Source organism: Terrapene carolina, unplaced genomic scaffold, assembly GCF_002925995.2.
Source record: "Terrapene carolina triunguis isolate 2854851 unplaced genomic scaffold, T_m_triunguis-2.0 Scaffold66, whole genome shotgun sequence".
In the NCBI taxonomy this organism is placed as follows: domain Eukaryota; kingdom Metazoa; phylum Chordata; order Testudines; family Emydidae; genus Terrapene; species Terrapene triunguis.
Window position 1 is genome coordinate 52214294 of NW_020664417.1, and position 16622 is coordinate 52230915.

Consider the following 16622-nt stretch of genomic DNA (forward strand, 5'->3'; position numbering starts at 1 on the left):
CAGCCCCTGCTGGAGCAGGGAGGCACAAAACAGTTGATTTGAACCTGCCTGACAAACAGTTGATCGCAGCTGCGTGCAGGCTACCCATACGAAACAGCTCATCTGCCAAGACACCCACAAAACAGCTGATCCCTGGCTGCCAACCAGCTGGTCATCCCGGTGGGTGCTGAGCACCCCCTATTTTTTTCCAGGGGTGCTCCATTCCCGGAGCACCCACGGAGTCAGCGCCTATGCTTCCTTCCACTGATCAGAGGTACACGCACAAAGGTCATGACAGACAATATAGCTTGCATGTATTACATAAACCATCAAGGAGGTGCCAGATCGCCTTACCTTTGTAGGGAAGCACTAAATCTATGAAACTGGTACACTTCCCACAATGTTACAATATCAGTGGCCTACCTACTGGGAATGCACAACACGACAGTGGACAGTCTCAGCCACAAATTCCCACACGCCACGAATGGGAGATAGACTCAGTAGTACTCTGAGACATATTCCGATGATGGGGGATGCCGATAATAGACTTGTTCACTACTTACCAGAGCAAGAAATGTCCACGGTACTGCTCCAGAGCGGGCATTGGCCAGGACTCCATAGGGGACGCTCTCCTCCTCTCATGGGACAAGGGCCTTCTTTATGTCTTTCCCCATTCCCTCTATTGCTAAAAGTCCTGTTTGAAAATAAAAACAGAGAAAGCAAACATCATACTGATTGCTCCCACGTGGCCCGGACAGATGACCCGCCCACCTCCCCTCTACTTTGGAGTTCTCATCATAAACTCTGTGGTAGAGAAGTAACTGAGGAGGGATTGCCTGCACAGCACTTGTTAGCCTTGTGGCAGAGCATGAGGGGGGAGGCAGTGCATGTACATGCAAAACGGACACTGCTACCAAAATTCTCAGATCAGCAGTGGAGGGACACGGACACATATACAGTGGAGCACCCATAAGGACATACATCTCAAAGAACCACCGTTACTGCACAAAGTGAGTAATTTCTTCTTTTAGATGTAAGTTGCACTATATGGCCCTGATCCTACATTAGAATAAATTAGTGTGACCCTTGCTCCTACACAGAATTCCATGTTAATGCAGTGGAGCTCCACATGGATGAAGTGGTTTGTATTAATGGATCCCAAAGCAGAATCAGGGCCTGTATCACATGGATCAACAGTCAGCTGCTGTTTGACCTGCAGATAAGACAGTTCGAAGAACTCCTTTGAATGGATAACAATCTACACCTGTAAAATTCCATCCATAGTAATCTTCCTTTTCTTACAAACATCCTTTCTCAGCACTCAGATCGTTAGCAGATCTGTTCAGCACTTTGATGATGGATATTATTGTAATCATGAATCTGTTTGGCTTTTTGCTGTATTTGAGAAACACCTGAGATATTACAGCTTACTGTGTGTTTGTAGGCCTGCAGTTTTCCATAACATATAAGAGCTTAAATATCTTTGTGTGTGACACATGCTTTTTTTTTTTTTTTTTTTTTTTTTTTTTAACATTGCTCAGGCAACACCAACATTTCTCAGACGATTTGGAGCTCAACTTATAAAGTCAACTGTGTTGTCTGCCAGTACTTCACTCCGTGTCTTAGCCCTCGGTGGAGAAGCATTTCCTGCACTGAATGTCTTGAGAAGCTGGAAGGGCAGGGAAAACAAAACACATGTTTTTAATCTCTATGGCATTACAGAAGTATCAAGCTGGGCCACATGCTACAGGATTCCTGAAGAAGTTCTTAGCTCTGATATTCGGTGAGAAATTTCACTGTTTTGCTAGCTGCTTTGGCACACACAAAGTATGCAGTTGTTAGTGATCAAGTATTAAGGGCCCAACATTGCAAGCCCTTCGCAGGCAGAATTCCCATTCACTTGGCTGGAAGTTGCATATGTGGAAGGATAGCTACTGATGAACATAGGTTTAGAAATAGTAGTTGTGCTTGGCTTTATCAATTTCAAAATGTTATGTTTTCACAGTGGTTTCTTGCAAGATTATTGTAAAAAGTTGACCTGAAAATCCAATAATAGATGTAGTAATGATACTTAGCGCACATATGCTTTTTCATTCACTTCAAAGTGCCCTGCTAAGCAGAGAAGCATTATCTCCATTTTATAGATGGGAAACTGAGGCACGTAGGAGTTGAGGGTTCTATTATTTCACCCATCCTCACATTATGGCATACCTTACTGTTCAGCAGATAGTTCCTTTGAAATTATTCTATCAGTAAGGGCAGCAGAAATTGATCCTAAGTGATTTTCTGAAGTAACTCAGGGTATGTCTATACTGCAGTTAAAAACCTGCAGCAGGCCTGTGCCAGCTCACTGAAGAAGAGCTGGGAATAGAACCTGGTCTCCTGTTTCACAGGCTAGTGCACTATACACTGAGTCACATGGTTTCCTCAGTAATGAGAAGGCTGTTTATGCTGGAAGAAATTTAACAGAGGTTATGTTAACTTCATATATATATATATATATAGGAACAGGTGAGTCTAGTTGATATTGTTACAGTACAGAACCCAGCAGTAAAAATAAGTAAATACTATAATTAGCTTCCATCCTCTCCTCAACACATGACATATGATGCATTGCTAATGGCTTTCTTGGTCTCTTTGGCATGATACTTTTTTAACCATTCTGTCAATGCTTTCTACTAGTTTCATATAATTCCTGGTGTTTGTGGTCAGGGAACTTATTAATTATAGAGGGTTTAGAAATTCTCAGAAGAGCTGTGGAAATGTGTAGGCACTGCATGATGCTCCTGACCCTCAGAAGTTTTCATTTTGCTTTCTGAAATATGTAGCCATGGTCACACTTTCAAATTAACTACCCTGTATTTCCCCTCTGTGGTCCCGTGAGGGTATCTGCTTAAGTTTTCCAGCTCTCAGCTATTACCTGTCTTGGATGCAGCCCTGAGTCTTTCCTTTGTGATTGGGATTTTAAGTCTGCACAGATCCATGCCTTACACTATATCATCTCCAGCAAGCCAGTCTGCCTAAAGACAAGTGCCTGTGCATTCCTCTCTTTCTGAGGGCTCTGAACAGTGTGCTGCCAGCAGTTACAAATTACCACACAGCTTTGTCTTATTAAGCACATTAAGGTAAAAGCATTACAGAGAAAACACAATAAAAACAATTAACAGATTTAAACACACACTAAACATATCAGAAAACATGTCAGTCTCATGGGGCCTTAGTCGGTGCAAGTCTTTCTATGCTTTCTGCAAGGTCCTGTCTATTTGTTGGATCAGAAAGAAGGCCCTGTGTCAGTTCAATCTCATCCATTTATACCAAAAACCCTTTCTTTGTCTTCTAGTGCCTGGAAAACCCATCTTAAACCAGTGTAAGCAAACCCACTGCAAGGGTTGGTAACTAGCTTGTGGTGTTTAATCTTAGTGGCACACCTTAATTACCCCCCACTGTTTTTAGTTCCTGTAGGAGTGGTGGTAATCCTCCTTCCTGGAATAGAACACAATCAGACATATTAAATTCATAAATTTAATATAATGGCCCCCCAAAATGGGGTAGCACACCCATTGCCTGGCATCCTTAGTTACATGTGTAACCTGTGCTAGATGTATTTTATGAAGTCTGTTGAATACAAACAAGCATCTTCTTTTTCACAAATGACATCTCTTGTTAATCTGATATTGATGTAAGTGGATCTCCAATAACACATGATGATTGGTCATAAAGTGCCAAAACTCCCAGTGAAATCAGTAAAGAGCTGTCTTCAAAATCTGCTGTTGCAATATGGCTTTTTATTAGGCAGTTATTTATATAAAAATAAATTGTCTCGTTTGTGAAAAGGAAATCAGAACTTCTGTAAACAAATTTGCTCATATTTCTGTTGCCTACTTGGGGTTCTAGTCTGAAGAAATTTACAACTGGCAGCAGAAATCATCTGGTGGTTTCTCTTGGAAGTCCAGCTGCCAACATTTCCCCAATGGCTGAACTTCCAAGTGAAATGCTGTTTTTCTTTCAGCTTGGCTGCTGCGCTCCAGAGGTAGTTGCGCTGCTTTTAATTTCTACTTACAAAGGTGCCAATAAATTGGTAATATTTATAACTTCTTCGGGTTCTTGGGCCTCACTATGCTCACTATGTGCCACTGGTGGTGCAAAAGGAATGAAAAATCTATCTCCTTTGCTGGTGATTCCCCTGTGGAGAATTCTAAGCTGCAACAGAGCTGGTATAGACTTCTCCTGCACCATCACCAGCAGCCCCCATTGTTGGGGGCATGGTTGGAGCACACTGTGCTCTGCGTGATGAATGGCTCCTTGGGCAGATAGTCAACCAATGTAAATTAATGCTAGGTACCAGCAGAATACCTGCCCTAAGATCAGAGAGCTGCAGCTGACTCCCTAGGCTTCCTCCTTTCTATGTGGAGTCCTTGTGGCACCTTAGAGACTAACAAATTATTTGGGCATAAGCTTTCGTGGGCTAAAACCCACTTCATCAGATGCATGGAGTGGAAAATACAGTAGGTCATAAATACATAGCATATGAAAAGATGGGAGTTGCCTTACCAAGTGGGGGATCAATGCTAACAAGCCAATTCAATTAAGGTGGAAGTGGGCTATTCTCAACAGTTGACAAGAAGGGAAGAAAAATCACTTTTGTAGTGCTAATGAGTTCAGTGTAATCAAGGTGGCCCATTACAAACAGTTGACAAGAAGGTGAGAGTATCAGCATGGGGAAATTAGGTTTTTTTTTTTTTTTTTAGTGACCCATCCACTCGCAGTCTGTATTCAGGCCTAATTTGACGGTGTCCAGTTTGCAAATTAATTCCAGTTCTGCAGTTTCTCATTGGAGTCTGTTTCTGAAGTTTTTTGTTGTTGAAGAATTTCCACTTTTAAGTCTGTTATTGAGTGTCCAGGGATATTCAAGTGTTTGTTCTCCTACTGGTTTTTGAATGTTATAATTCTTGATGTCAGAGTTGTGTCCATTTATTCTTTTGCTTAGAGACTGTCCAGTTTGGCCAGTGTACATGGCAGAGGGGCATTGCTGGCACATGATGGCATATATCACATTGCAGGTGAACGAACCCCAGATGGTGTGACTGATGTGGTTAGGTCCTATGATGGTGTCCCTTGAATAGATACGCGGACAGAGTTGGCACCAGGGTTTGTTGCAGGGTTTGGTTCCTGGGTTAGTGTTTTTGTTGTGTGGTGTGTAGTTGTTGGTGAGTATTTGCTTCAGGTTGGGGGGCTGTCCATAAGCAAGGACTGGCCTGTCTCCCAAGGTCTCTGAGAGTGAGGAATCGTCCTTCAGGATAGGTTGTAGATCATTGATGATGCGCTGAAGAGGTTTTAGTTGGGGGCTGTAGGTGACGGCTAGTGGCGTTCTGTTACTTTGTTCTTTGTTGGGCCTGTCCTGTAGTAGGTGACTTCTGGGTACCCTTCTAGCTCTGTCAATCTGTTTCTTCACTTCAGCAGGTGGGTATTGTAGTTTTAAGAATGCTTGATAGAGATCCTGTAGGTGTTTGTCTCTGTCTGAGGGATTGGAGCAAATCCAGTTGTATCTTAGACCTTGGCTGTAGACAATGGATTGTGTGATGTGGTCTGGATGAAAGCTGGAGGCATGTAGGTAAGTATAGCGGTCAGTAGGTTTCCGGTGTAGGGTGCCAGTCCTCGCTTACAGACAGCGCCCCCCAACCTGAAGCAAATACTGTGGGTGTGGGGGAAGTGTCCTTTGTTGTTGCTTTGTAGTGTATATAGAAGACTTGGATTTTTTTTTTTAATAAGATTATTTTTCTTGTTTTTACTTTAGGACTATAAAGTCTTGTCATCTTTGTTTTTGCTGGTGGTCTTTCAGTTCCAAGCATGGGAGAGTTGACTCTTTGTTAAAGAGGTCTTTTCCCCATCTGCTTGTAACACATATGTGTCAACTTTGAACCCACCCAGCAATTTGCAAATTGCTGCAATAGAGTGGGATAGGAAAGGAGGGGGAGGTTATTATTGGGGGCAAAGGTGCACTTCACAGAGTGCTTCTTTTCCAGTTAATCAGCAAGAGGTAGGGAATTCATTGGTGGACCAGACTTGCAGATAGGAAATTGTAAAGAGTTGCCACAGCCCAAATAGTGGGAGTTGGTGGAGGAACTGCTAAGAGGGGAGCATGATGAGGAGGAAGCTGGATGGGGCCCCACACATCTCACTTCACATGGGTTATATCTATACTGCAGTTCAGTGTATGCTTCCCAGCATGGGTACACTGACATGCACTAGCTCTGCTTGAGCTGATGCACTAAAAATAGGAGTGTAGCCTGGGGTAGCATGTTCGCAACTGCATTGTATACATACCCACAGACCTCTGTAGTGTCTATGGTCGGCCTGCATTTTGAATTTTTTGTTTTCTCTGCTATCTGAAGGAAAAGATTTTTACTTTTAATTTTTTTAAAATGTTTAGATTTGATTCCCCTGTACCACTGGGATCACCACTGCTTGGAACAACAGTTGAAGTCAGAGATGCCACTGGTTCTGCAGTTCTAGACGGAGAGGGACAAGTTTTCATAGGTTATCTTATATTTATTTCTCTTAATTGATTAGTTTCACAAAAACATCATGTTTTAATCTCTGTGCATTTTGTTTTCTAAAGTGCCATTGTCTGTACAACAAAACACTCTGAAATACAGAAGTGAAATCTGGTGTTTTCTCTAGCAATGTACTTTTTAAATTGTATACAGTATTTAAACAGTTTACTGGGCTGGATGCTGATTTTTGTGATAAAACCCTGTCAAAGTTCTTTAAAGGGCTGTCAGAATTATTGTTTCATACATTTAGATATTAACATCTAAAAGCCACTGCTTGTATCTTTTCAATTTAAAACTACCTTCAGTAGTGTCATATGTTCTTCAGTGGCGAAAGAATCAATCTATTCTCCATAGGCCATCTGTGCCAGCACAGTTAGTGGATGTAAACCCTCCGAGCAACACATGGGTGGCTGATCCTTCTCAATTAGAAACTGCCCAGGGAATAAAAATTCCATAAACCCTAAGAAGACTGCATCACAACATTCAGAGAAATGGTTCAGGCTCTGTCATTACAACCTGAAACAGGATGGGACATGTAGATTAGCCGATACCACCTTGATGGGGGCCACATATCTAGCAATATAGGCTGACTTTGAGAAATCAGATGAAGAGGCAAGAAATTACCATTATTTTATAGACAAAACCAGTTTATTTTAATTACTTGTTTTCTGCTTCCATTTGGCTCAGTATAAATAGAAGTTATTTAACTGTATCAGTTAAATCAACTGTAGGATACAGTCCCACTGATACTTCTGCTTTCAGAAGTTTAGTTCCAAACATTAGTGTCCTATATATGCCAAATGTTAACAGCTCTTTGCCAAGTTATTTTAATACTTGTAACATTCTGAAGTATGAGGTAGGCCCTTCATAATTTTGTAATTCTAAGCTATAATATTACATTATTTTGCACAGGTGGTAAAGAACGAATCTGCTTTCTTGATGATGAAGTAACTGTCCCTTTGAACACAATGAGAGAAACAGGGGACTTCGTGAGAGTGAAGGATGCAGAGATGTTTTTCTTAGGACGGAAGGACAATCAGATTAAACGTCATGGCAAACGTCTTAATATTGAATATATACAGCAGGTAATATGATGTGTAGTGCTCGGAGATTATGCAATGTGGAACATTATGGACAGATAGCTACAGTGACTTGTTCATCAGCAAAAAAGTGCAAGAATTAATGTAATTGAATCAAACTTTGGGTGTAGATTTTTCAAAGTGCTCAGCATCCCAACAGCTCCCATTGTTCTTAAGCATGCTGCCAGATGCTGAGCTCTTTTGAAAATCTGGCCTTTGTTGTTTATAGTTTATTTTATGCAAACTAAATCTCAAAACTGTGTAGAGAATTTGACAACTGAAGAATACTAACGTGTGTCATTGAAAAGGGTAGTGTAGTAGTTTAGAGCACAAGGGTGGCATCAAGACTCTTAGATTCTGTTCCTAGTTTAAGCGGCCTGGGAAAGTCATGTAACCCCTCTTTATCTCAGTTTGCCCATCTGTAAATGGGTACAATAAATCCCTACCTCAGCCAAGTGCTCTGAGGATTGATTAATATTTCTAAAGTACTGAGACCCTTGGGCAAAAAAGACTATATGAGTACCAAATGTTGATTACAATTAGATCTGTAATGAGTCAAATATCAGCAGAGAGAGAGATTAACAGATGTTGACAAAGGAGAAGAAGGGATATGAGGTATGGGAAAAGGAGGAGGATCAAATCCAAGCTGTCTTGTTAGCAGGCACAACTCAGTTGCAATCAGTGTTATTGCATCAGGGCTGTGTTTGGCTAGGAAAGTCAATGAGGCAGAGAGATGTACAGTATTGTTAATTAATGCTTGATAGCAATGATCCAGGTTCTTCTCCCTACTGTGACCCAGTGGAAATGACTGTGGAAACATCCTTCTGTAGAACTAGGATTGTAATTGCACTGAATGCACAAATAGCTCCTTACTGTCCCATAGGGCATTGTATTTCTGTCTAAATTAATGTTGTATCTCTGGGGACAAGAGGATGTTTGTGGTTGAATGAAGGTATGCTTTAGTTACTCTTGTTTTTCATAAGGTGATCAGAGGTATGTGTCTACAGAAAATGTTTTAAAATTTGTTTAGACTTGGTCCAATAAGGTGAAGCGTAGAAAAATGAAATGATTGGACCAAAGCCTTCCCTTAGTTACCACTGGTGCAATTTCATTGCATTCAGTTGGATGATACAAATGTAAGTGAAGGCAGAATTTGGCCCACTGAGTCCATTTCTTAATCTTTTCAGTAGGAGCCATTTCTGTCTAACCCAGAAAGCTCATCCTCAAGGATGTTCCAAATTGTGCTCCAAGTTCACATCATCACATCCAGTGCATCTGATGTTAGGTATCTGACTCGAACACATACAATGACATTCATATTCAAGGATGACATTTTATCTTTAGTCTCACCCAGGGATAGTCAATAGACGGACCATAGTCCAAATCCAGACCACAAGACACTTTTCAGTGGACTGTGGGGACAGAGGCGATACGTGGGTGGGGCATGTGGTGCCCCATTTCTCCTGATGCCTCTGATGGGTACAGTGCTCCCCCTGGCAGTGGTGCTCTCCGTGTGTCCGTATGTCGCAAGGAGGGAGCAGAGCAGCTGGCTGAGCTCCTTCCACTCCTAATGGGGCTGCTTCACCTTCCTCGCTGCTGGAGTCCCAGCGTTGCTGCCTGCTTTGCAGACTATCCACTGAGGTGAGTCAGGGGTAGAAAGTAGAGGCAATGCTTGGGACTCCAACAGCAGGGAAGGTGAAACAGCCCCATGGTTGGGGGAGAGGAGGAGCTCAGTCAGCCATCCTGCTTCCTCCGCGTGGTGCATGGACACACGGAGAGTGATGCTGGTAGGGGAAGTGCTACCTCCTCGCTTCTGGGCGTCCCAATAAATGGGGGGGGAATGTAATCCCCCAGAACCTTTCATATGTCTCTCCTCCTTCCTGCCCCCCCGCCACAGCTATGTGTCGCCTCTGTGTGCAGGCTGAAGCTGAGCTGGGGTTGGAGCCATGCGGAGCTGTGCTTGTGCTCCAAGCAGTCCCTGGAGCCCACTGCTCCACCCCCATGTTCCCCGCCCCCAAAGCTGACCTTGTGCCCCCAGCCTCGTGCCCTCATCCCGGAGCCTGCCCACCCACTCCCACCTCATACCCCCAGAGCCCGCCCACCCACCCCGGTCTCGTACCCCCTGCCCCAGAGCATTTCTCAGAGCCCCCCACCCTGGCCTAAGGTCCTTTCCAGGCCCAGTTCTTTGGGGCCAGTCCCCGGAGCCCTCTCCAGCCCTTCTCCCCCCCCCCCCCCCCCCCCCCCTATCGCCCCCCCCCCCCCCCCCCCCCCCCCACTCCTCCACCTCTGCCACATCCCAGGCTCCCCCCATGTTCCCAGGGCTACTATTTGGAGTCTCCTTGGTCCCTCCCACTATCTGGAGCCTCTTTCCTGCCCCTCTGCTATCCCAGCCCCCAAAGGCGCATCACACCGCTAACTGGATCATAGTTCAGCAGCTTCACCTGCTGGGTCTAAGCTCAAACGTACTCTCACACATTCACACCCTGCTTTGCTGCCTAAATCCTAGCTCATACCCATTCCTCTCCCCTGCCACTTGGCTCAATTGAGGGCATGAAGGAATGTTCTGGGGGGAAGGTGCAAGGAGCAATGCCAGGTGCCTCAGGCTAGCTCCATGTGTCCCATTTTCAGTTAAGGGAAATAAGGTCACCTAATTCTCTGGGCAGGGAGCTGGCAGGCAATCAGGGAGCTTGGGGGGCAATGGGAGGGGCAATTGGGAATTAGGGGAGGCAAGCTGGGTTGGAGTCTGGACCTTGACTATACGTTGACCAAGAAATTTGGACCTTGACAAAAAATAGACTACCCTGGTCTAAACCTTTGGGTCTAGCTAAATCAGTATATACTGAATAGTTTATGTAAGGTCACTTACTGTTAAATGGGCTAAGCTTTAACTTTGAAATTCTTAAGGGGATTTGGATGACTCAAGTGATGGATAAAATCCAAACCAGGTAGGGTAACAAAAGTTGTTCAGATTTGATTGGTGTACAGTGATGAATTGGTGGTGTCAGCCCTGTTCCTAGAGGGGAGGCGTTCCCATGATAAAACTGGGATTACATTTGGCCCCTTTGTCGGCAGTCTCAGCAGAAATGCCAACCACAGAATGAATATGGAGAGTGAATTTTGTTCCCACTCCTATATGTGCCTCTTCCAGGTCGTTCCTCAGGTACAGTGGTGTGGGTCACTGAGAAGTTTGTACTGCTGCTGCCTGTGCTGTGGTTGCACTGTGGGATTAGATACATTCATTCTTCAGTGCTGTCATTCTGACACTTTTCATGAGAGCTAAATCCTTATTTAAATTAAACAAAAATAAAAACAAGGGGACGGGCAAGGGGGATTTCATGATGTTTGTGAAGCAACAAATTCAGTAGCTGCCAGTGTCAAAATATAAACTTCACAACAATTCCTTATTTATTGGTTGTGTTTTTTTTTTTACCCTGCACCTCAGCACAAATAAGGCTAATGTTCTTGTATTGCAGGCTGCTGAAGGTCTTTGTCATGTGGAAGCCTGTGCAGTGACATGGTATCGACAGGAAAAGTTAATCTTGTTTGTTGTACCTAAAGACAACTTAGCAAGAGACACTCTTAAGGAACTCCAGAAACATCTCCCAACCTACGCAATCCCTGATGAACTTGTGCTGATAGAAACTTTGCCTTTCACATTGCATGGTAAATGAAGTAATGTTTGACAAATGCTCTTCAGTGCAGATGCTGCTGTGTGCCTTTTCTATTTTGTTTAGAAGCTAAATTTGTTGTCTCTTCTTCTTCACTGAAACTCGACCCCAAAACAGTAGTAGCTGGTTCATGCACTATTACTGATTTTATTGCATTGTGTTCTGATGTGACCCATGGTATTAAGCCATCACCATAAGCTAGAGCTGTGTTCTGCAGCAAATCTGTCTGGCTCTCATTTGTTTTCCATTGCATTCCTCTGTAGTGTTTATTTGACACCCTTAGACTCTCTGGAATTGAATAATAGTAATTAAAAGCATTTTAAGTTTGAAAATACACACACATGTATTTGTTTGACCTGCTTTTGCTTCCATTGAAGTCAGTGGCAACTGCTTTCAGTTGGGACAGGATGAGGCACTATATGTGGGTGGGTGTAGTATGATACATTTTCAAAATCCTGCTCCCTTTTATGTGGGTGCAGTTGATTGCGGGTGTAAAAAAAATGGGTGCAATTTTGCCCACAAATAAAGAAATCTAGACTGAGACCTAGATGAACATGTAGCCCATAACAAGAATTTGAAAATACAAAGTCTAAAATGCAGTGAAAAAAATCTTGTGCTTTTTATTTTGTTTGAAGGCAAAATTGATGTTTCTGAGCTGTGCAAGATTTACAGTAACCATCTAAATTCCAGAAGGCATGACAGTAAGCTAAGTGGAGCAGAGGAATTGTGGGAAAGATTGCAGTATTTATGGAAGGTAGTATTTTAAGCTGCCTTTTTATCATTGCCAGTGGATCATTATACATGTGTCAGGAATTAAACAGTTTTAATAAGTGTGACTAATGCAACCAGAAAATTTTTGCTGCATGTACATTATGTACTGTAGCTCCATCCGTTCATTTAGAACTTAAATACAATTTCTCTGTAACAGCCAGGAGGGAGCCTTTCCCCCTCCCCCCCCATAAGCTGAAGTTGCAAACTGTAATGGGCTAAACTGTTAGTGTATGTAGGGTGAATTATAGCCACATAATCTGTCATCAGTTTCAGAATACTTCTTCCCATGCCAAGCAAGAAAGCCATAAGGGAGGCCACTAACTACAGAATCAGAATCAAGCATAAAATTAGCACTGCTGAAATTGACACTTTCCCCCACGACTTGATCAGCCTGCATTTCTCAGAGCACCAAAAAGAGCAAATACAATCCTGCAAGGTGCTGAATTCTTTCAGTCCCTGTTGATTTCAGTGGGGGTCTGAGGCACTGACAGGCTCAGGCCCTACTTCCCTGTGGCACTGGGACATTGTTCACCTCACAAACTCTGTTCTTCGCTTCTTCTCTAGTCTCTCCTGAGTCTTCCAGATGATTCACCAAGCATTTCCAAAGATTCACTGTTTCTGTACAGTGGTGGAGATTCCTTGAAGTCACTACGGTTTCATGATGAGATTGAGAATTTGGCAGGCAAGGCCATTCCTGGACTCCTGGAAGTTATTCTCAGCAGCTCCATTGCTGAGGTTTACCAACATGTTCTTAAAGCTGTATTCCCAAGTGAGGACCAAATAATGAATCATAACACTGTGAAAAGAAAACTGAATGAGAGCAGTGGAGGGAAATTCCATGGAGAACACACAAAACCAAAATCTAGAAGGTACTTTAATGCTGCTGCAGGATTGATTGCATTTATTGCACTAAACCGAGGAAATCGGATGTTGTCAATGACTTCCCCTGAGTCTCTTATGAGCCCATATAATGCAGGACAGGCAGGAACAGAGTTAAGACAACAAGCATCTTATTCATCTGCTGTAACTTCTAATACAATGAAATATGAAGTGACAGAGAATAAATCTGGAAAGAGCAGAAGCCTTCCAAAAATTGCAAGCAAGACAAATGAAACAGGTACTCATTCTGTAGAACAAGCTCCTTCAGAAATGCCTGAGAAGCTGATATTACATGTAAGATGGAAGTCAAATATGGGCAAATGTGTAGATGCCTCCCCATTAGTTATAATACCAGCCACGGATGATTTATCAGCAACTGTATACGTTGGGTCTCATTCTCACACAATGCAGGCAATTGATTTACACTCAGGAAAAATCAAGTGGGAGAGAATCCTTGGAGATCGTATTGAATCCTCTGCATGTGCGTCTAAGTGTGGAAACTTCATTATTGTTGGTATGTATTTTAAATGGTTTTCCTTTTTCTTAAATTGTAACCAGATTACACAGCAGCTTATTCAATGTCAAGCAATATGTAGCTGGCATCTCTACTTCCACTAACCCGTGTTCTGTGTCTGTCTAAAATTAAAGTGCAGTAAATGGGAACAAAAGAGAAAAGCAGTTTCAATGCCACTATTGAGGGTGGCTGGGCCCTTTAAAGCGAGGTGGGTTCCAATCCACTTGTGACAAGTGTAGCTCATCTCCCCAGGGGAGGAGGATGAGTAATAGTGAAGTCATGTAACAGATGGGTCAGGTGGCTGAATCAGGCCTAAGGTAGATAAAGCAAGAGACCTAGAGAGAGAAAGTGGGTGTTTGCAGATTCCTCAGGCAGAAAGAAGGCTCCTGTAGGGCCTTGAGTCAGCAGAGGGGAAGGAGGTCTGTCTGTTGATCTCTTCCAATCTAGAAAGGAATAATATTGAGAAAAGGAGCAACCATTTGAGGGAAGCTGATCCAAGGTCACAGCTGATAGGAATAAGCACAGCCCCAAGGAGGGGAACTGTGAGGCCCCTCTGTCAGGAGAGGAAGACTTTGGAAACCTAGAGAGACAGATCCGCAGGTGGGAGGAACTGGGCTCAGCTGGGGACTGGGTAGAGGAGCCTGTTTTGTGTTTGAACTCTGAAAGGAATTTTAAAGAGAGGACGGACACTCAGGGAGGAAGGGCTGGTCCCATCTTGAAACTGGGGTGAAGATTCTGTAAGTTTGAGTTCTATTTTGAATTACTCTGTGCAGGACTTAATACACTGGACCATGGGAAGGGAATATCTAAACAGTATGGACTTTTTAAGGGCCCCTCAGCAGCCATGCCAGATCCTGAGCAGGTGTTCAGGAGGCAATAACCCTATCACAACCATAAAAAATAATGGAAGGGCAACTTATTTAAAGTATTGCAATCAAGTAGGAGTATTATGTACTAATGGATTTATTCTTCTTTTCTTAACTGTACTGTACTAGTACATTGATAATCAATAGGTACACGTTCCTTTTGAAGAATTTAGTTAGAACATAATAATTGAACTGCTTAGAAAAGCATGGGATGATAAGTTTTAAAAATGTCTTTAAAGTAAGCTTTAAAAATTGAGAGAGTGCAACCCACCCACCCCCTGGGTGTGATGTTCTGTCCCATCTAGTGGCACTAAGACCACTTAAAGAGAGAGATTAATGAGTCTGCTCTACAGCCTTAGTTAAGAGCCACATGGCTTTTAGCTCATGCAGTAGAGGCTCATGCACTAAGCTCCAGAGGTCCCAGGTTCAATCCTGCCTGCCTACGACTGGGGTCTGTCGGTGTTACAGTAGAACTTAGTGTATGATACTTCAGAAAGTTAAATCTAGTGCAAAATAATTTTTTTTTTTTTTTTTTTAAATTTAAAAAGCTTTTTTGGGTACTCTGAGCAAAGGTCACTTATACAAGATATTGGCAAATGCACTTTCCACTGCATTGGTGTATGCTGTCTGAATTTTAAAGCAGTTTGTTGTTGGCATGTCAAAGTGGCCATAATTGCCTCATAAAGGATTAATGTGTCACTTGTAACTGACCTCCCCATGAAAAATCATGAGGGTTTTTGTCATCTGCTCAGATGAAAAGAGAGTAATTAAATACTCACTAATGTTATCTATGTGGTGCATGCACACCTGATATGTCTAACGTGTTAAATAGTACAAAGCTTGGATCCCTTGCCTTTTGGCTTGACATAAGACAGTGGTGACCAAAGTTTTGGCTGATATTTTGATTGCTGTTGAGCCTGCAGGTAACAAAATTGTGCTGATGTTTTATTATGCCCTAACGTCTCTTGAACTAGAGCCTGGATTTTATTAAACAAAATGGAGGCTCTTTATTATACACTTCAGTGTCTTTATTGCCAGATGCACTGTTGTTGTTGCCATGTTGGTCCCAGGATATTAGAGAGACGAGGTGGGTGAGGTAATATCTTTTATTGGACCAACTTCTGTTGGTGAGAGAGGCAAGCTTTATGTTTATTGCCAGAAACATAAATGAGAATAAAAGTAATTTTATTAATATGCACAAACTTTTCACTTCCCTTGTCCATATTCAGTAGCTCACCCGTCCTCCAACAAACTTCACAGTAATAGCGCAGTAAAAATAGGCATAGCTTTAAAATGACTCAGAAGAAGAGCATTGAGCGCTTAATGTCAAATGCACTTGTGAGGTTTTATTTTCAGCAAGAAGCTTGAATGCAGAAAGTGCTGGGAAATATGTTAGCTCGTGAGTCAATCTATGACCTCCAACCTTTTGATCAGCAATGACGCAGTTAAAACGCTAATCCAAATATCATTACCTGTTTTTTTTTTCCTATTGCACTTTATTTTATCCAGGCTGCTATAATGGTTTCGTGTATGTACTCAGAAGCCATAATGGGGAAATACACTGTATCTTTACCGCAGAAGATGCTGTGAAAAGCTCTGCAGTTGTGCATCCTTCCACTGGACTAATCTACATTGGATCGCATGACCAGCATATATATGCTTTGGATATTTATGTAAGAAGTCACCCTGACTAACTTTATGTATATCAAAAGTAAAACATCTGACCCTCTTGAACCATATCTATGGTAACACCAGTTTAAGCTCCATCAGTGCTGGCAATCTTGGGAGCCCTAATGTAAACAGACTGCCAACTGCTTTCATTTAAGCCTTGAGTTAATTAGGCCTGCTTGGAGTAGGGTTAAATGACAGTGATTAAAAGTGCTGTTGGCAGTCTGTGGTCTCCCTACATTACACTCCCAGCACTGCCAATGCCAGTTCAGAACTATATGGCAAATTACCCTCTATCACTAGTACGGAACTGTGTGGTTAGGGCAAATCTAAAACCTGTACTCCCAGTGGAGGCAACTTGTAATAAACCCACAATGGGTTGAGAGAAGGAAAGTGATGTGGGTATTATTACATATTTCTTAGCTGAGTTTCTAATATTTAGCTCTGTGAAAGAAGAAACTGCCCTGAGCAATATGGGTTTCTTTGATTGCTGGCAAATTATAATCTTCACTTAAGTAGTATTTTCCAAGTAAACTTGCTATTGATAAAACTTTGACGTCTGAGTCCTTGCAAATAACATAATGAACTTTAACTCTCAGTTATCAGATTGTATAGCTTTTTATATACTTTTTCTTGGATTGACA

At 42.5% G+C, this 16622-nt stretch overlaps 1 protein-coding gene across 5 annotated transcripts in view; it reads left to right on the forward strand.

The window, feature by feature from the left end:
• Positions 1-16622, forward strand: part of AASDH (aminoadipate-semialdehyde dehydrogenase) — a 40388-nt gene that overhangs the window by 17631 nt on the left and 6135 nt on the right. For 4 of the 5 annotated variants that reach the window (XM_024193205.2, XM_024193224.3, XM_024193215.2 and 1 more), the window contains 7 exons: positions 1521-1762; positions 6410-6516; positions 7446-7618; positions 11086-11275; positions 11916-12034; positions 12616-13444; positions 15820-15983. In XM_024193205.2, coding sequence (XP_024048973.2) covers positions 1521-1762; positions 6410-6516; positions 7446-7618; positions 11086-11275; positions 11916-12034; positions 12616-13444; positions 15820-15983 — 1824 coding nt within the window. Of the gene's footprint in view, positions 1-1520; positions 1763-6409; positions 6517-7445; positions 7619-11085; positions 11276-11915; positions 12035-12615; positions 13445-15819; positions 15984-16622 lie in introns of those variants that run through there. The other variant, XM_024193245.2, reaches the window with a different exon arrangement.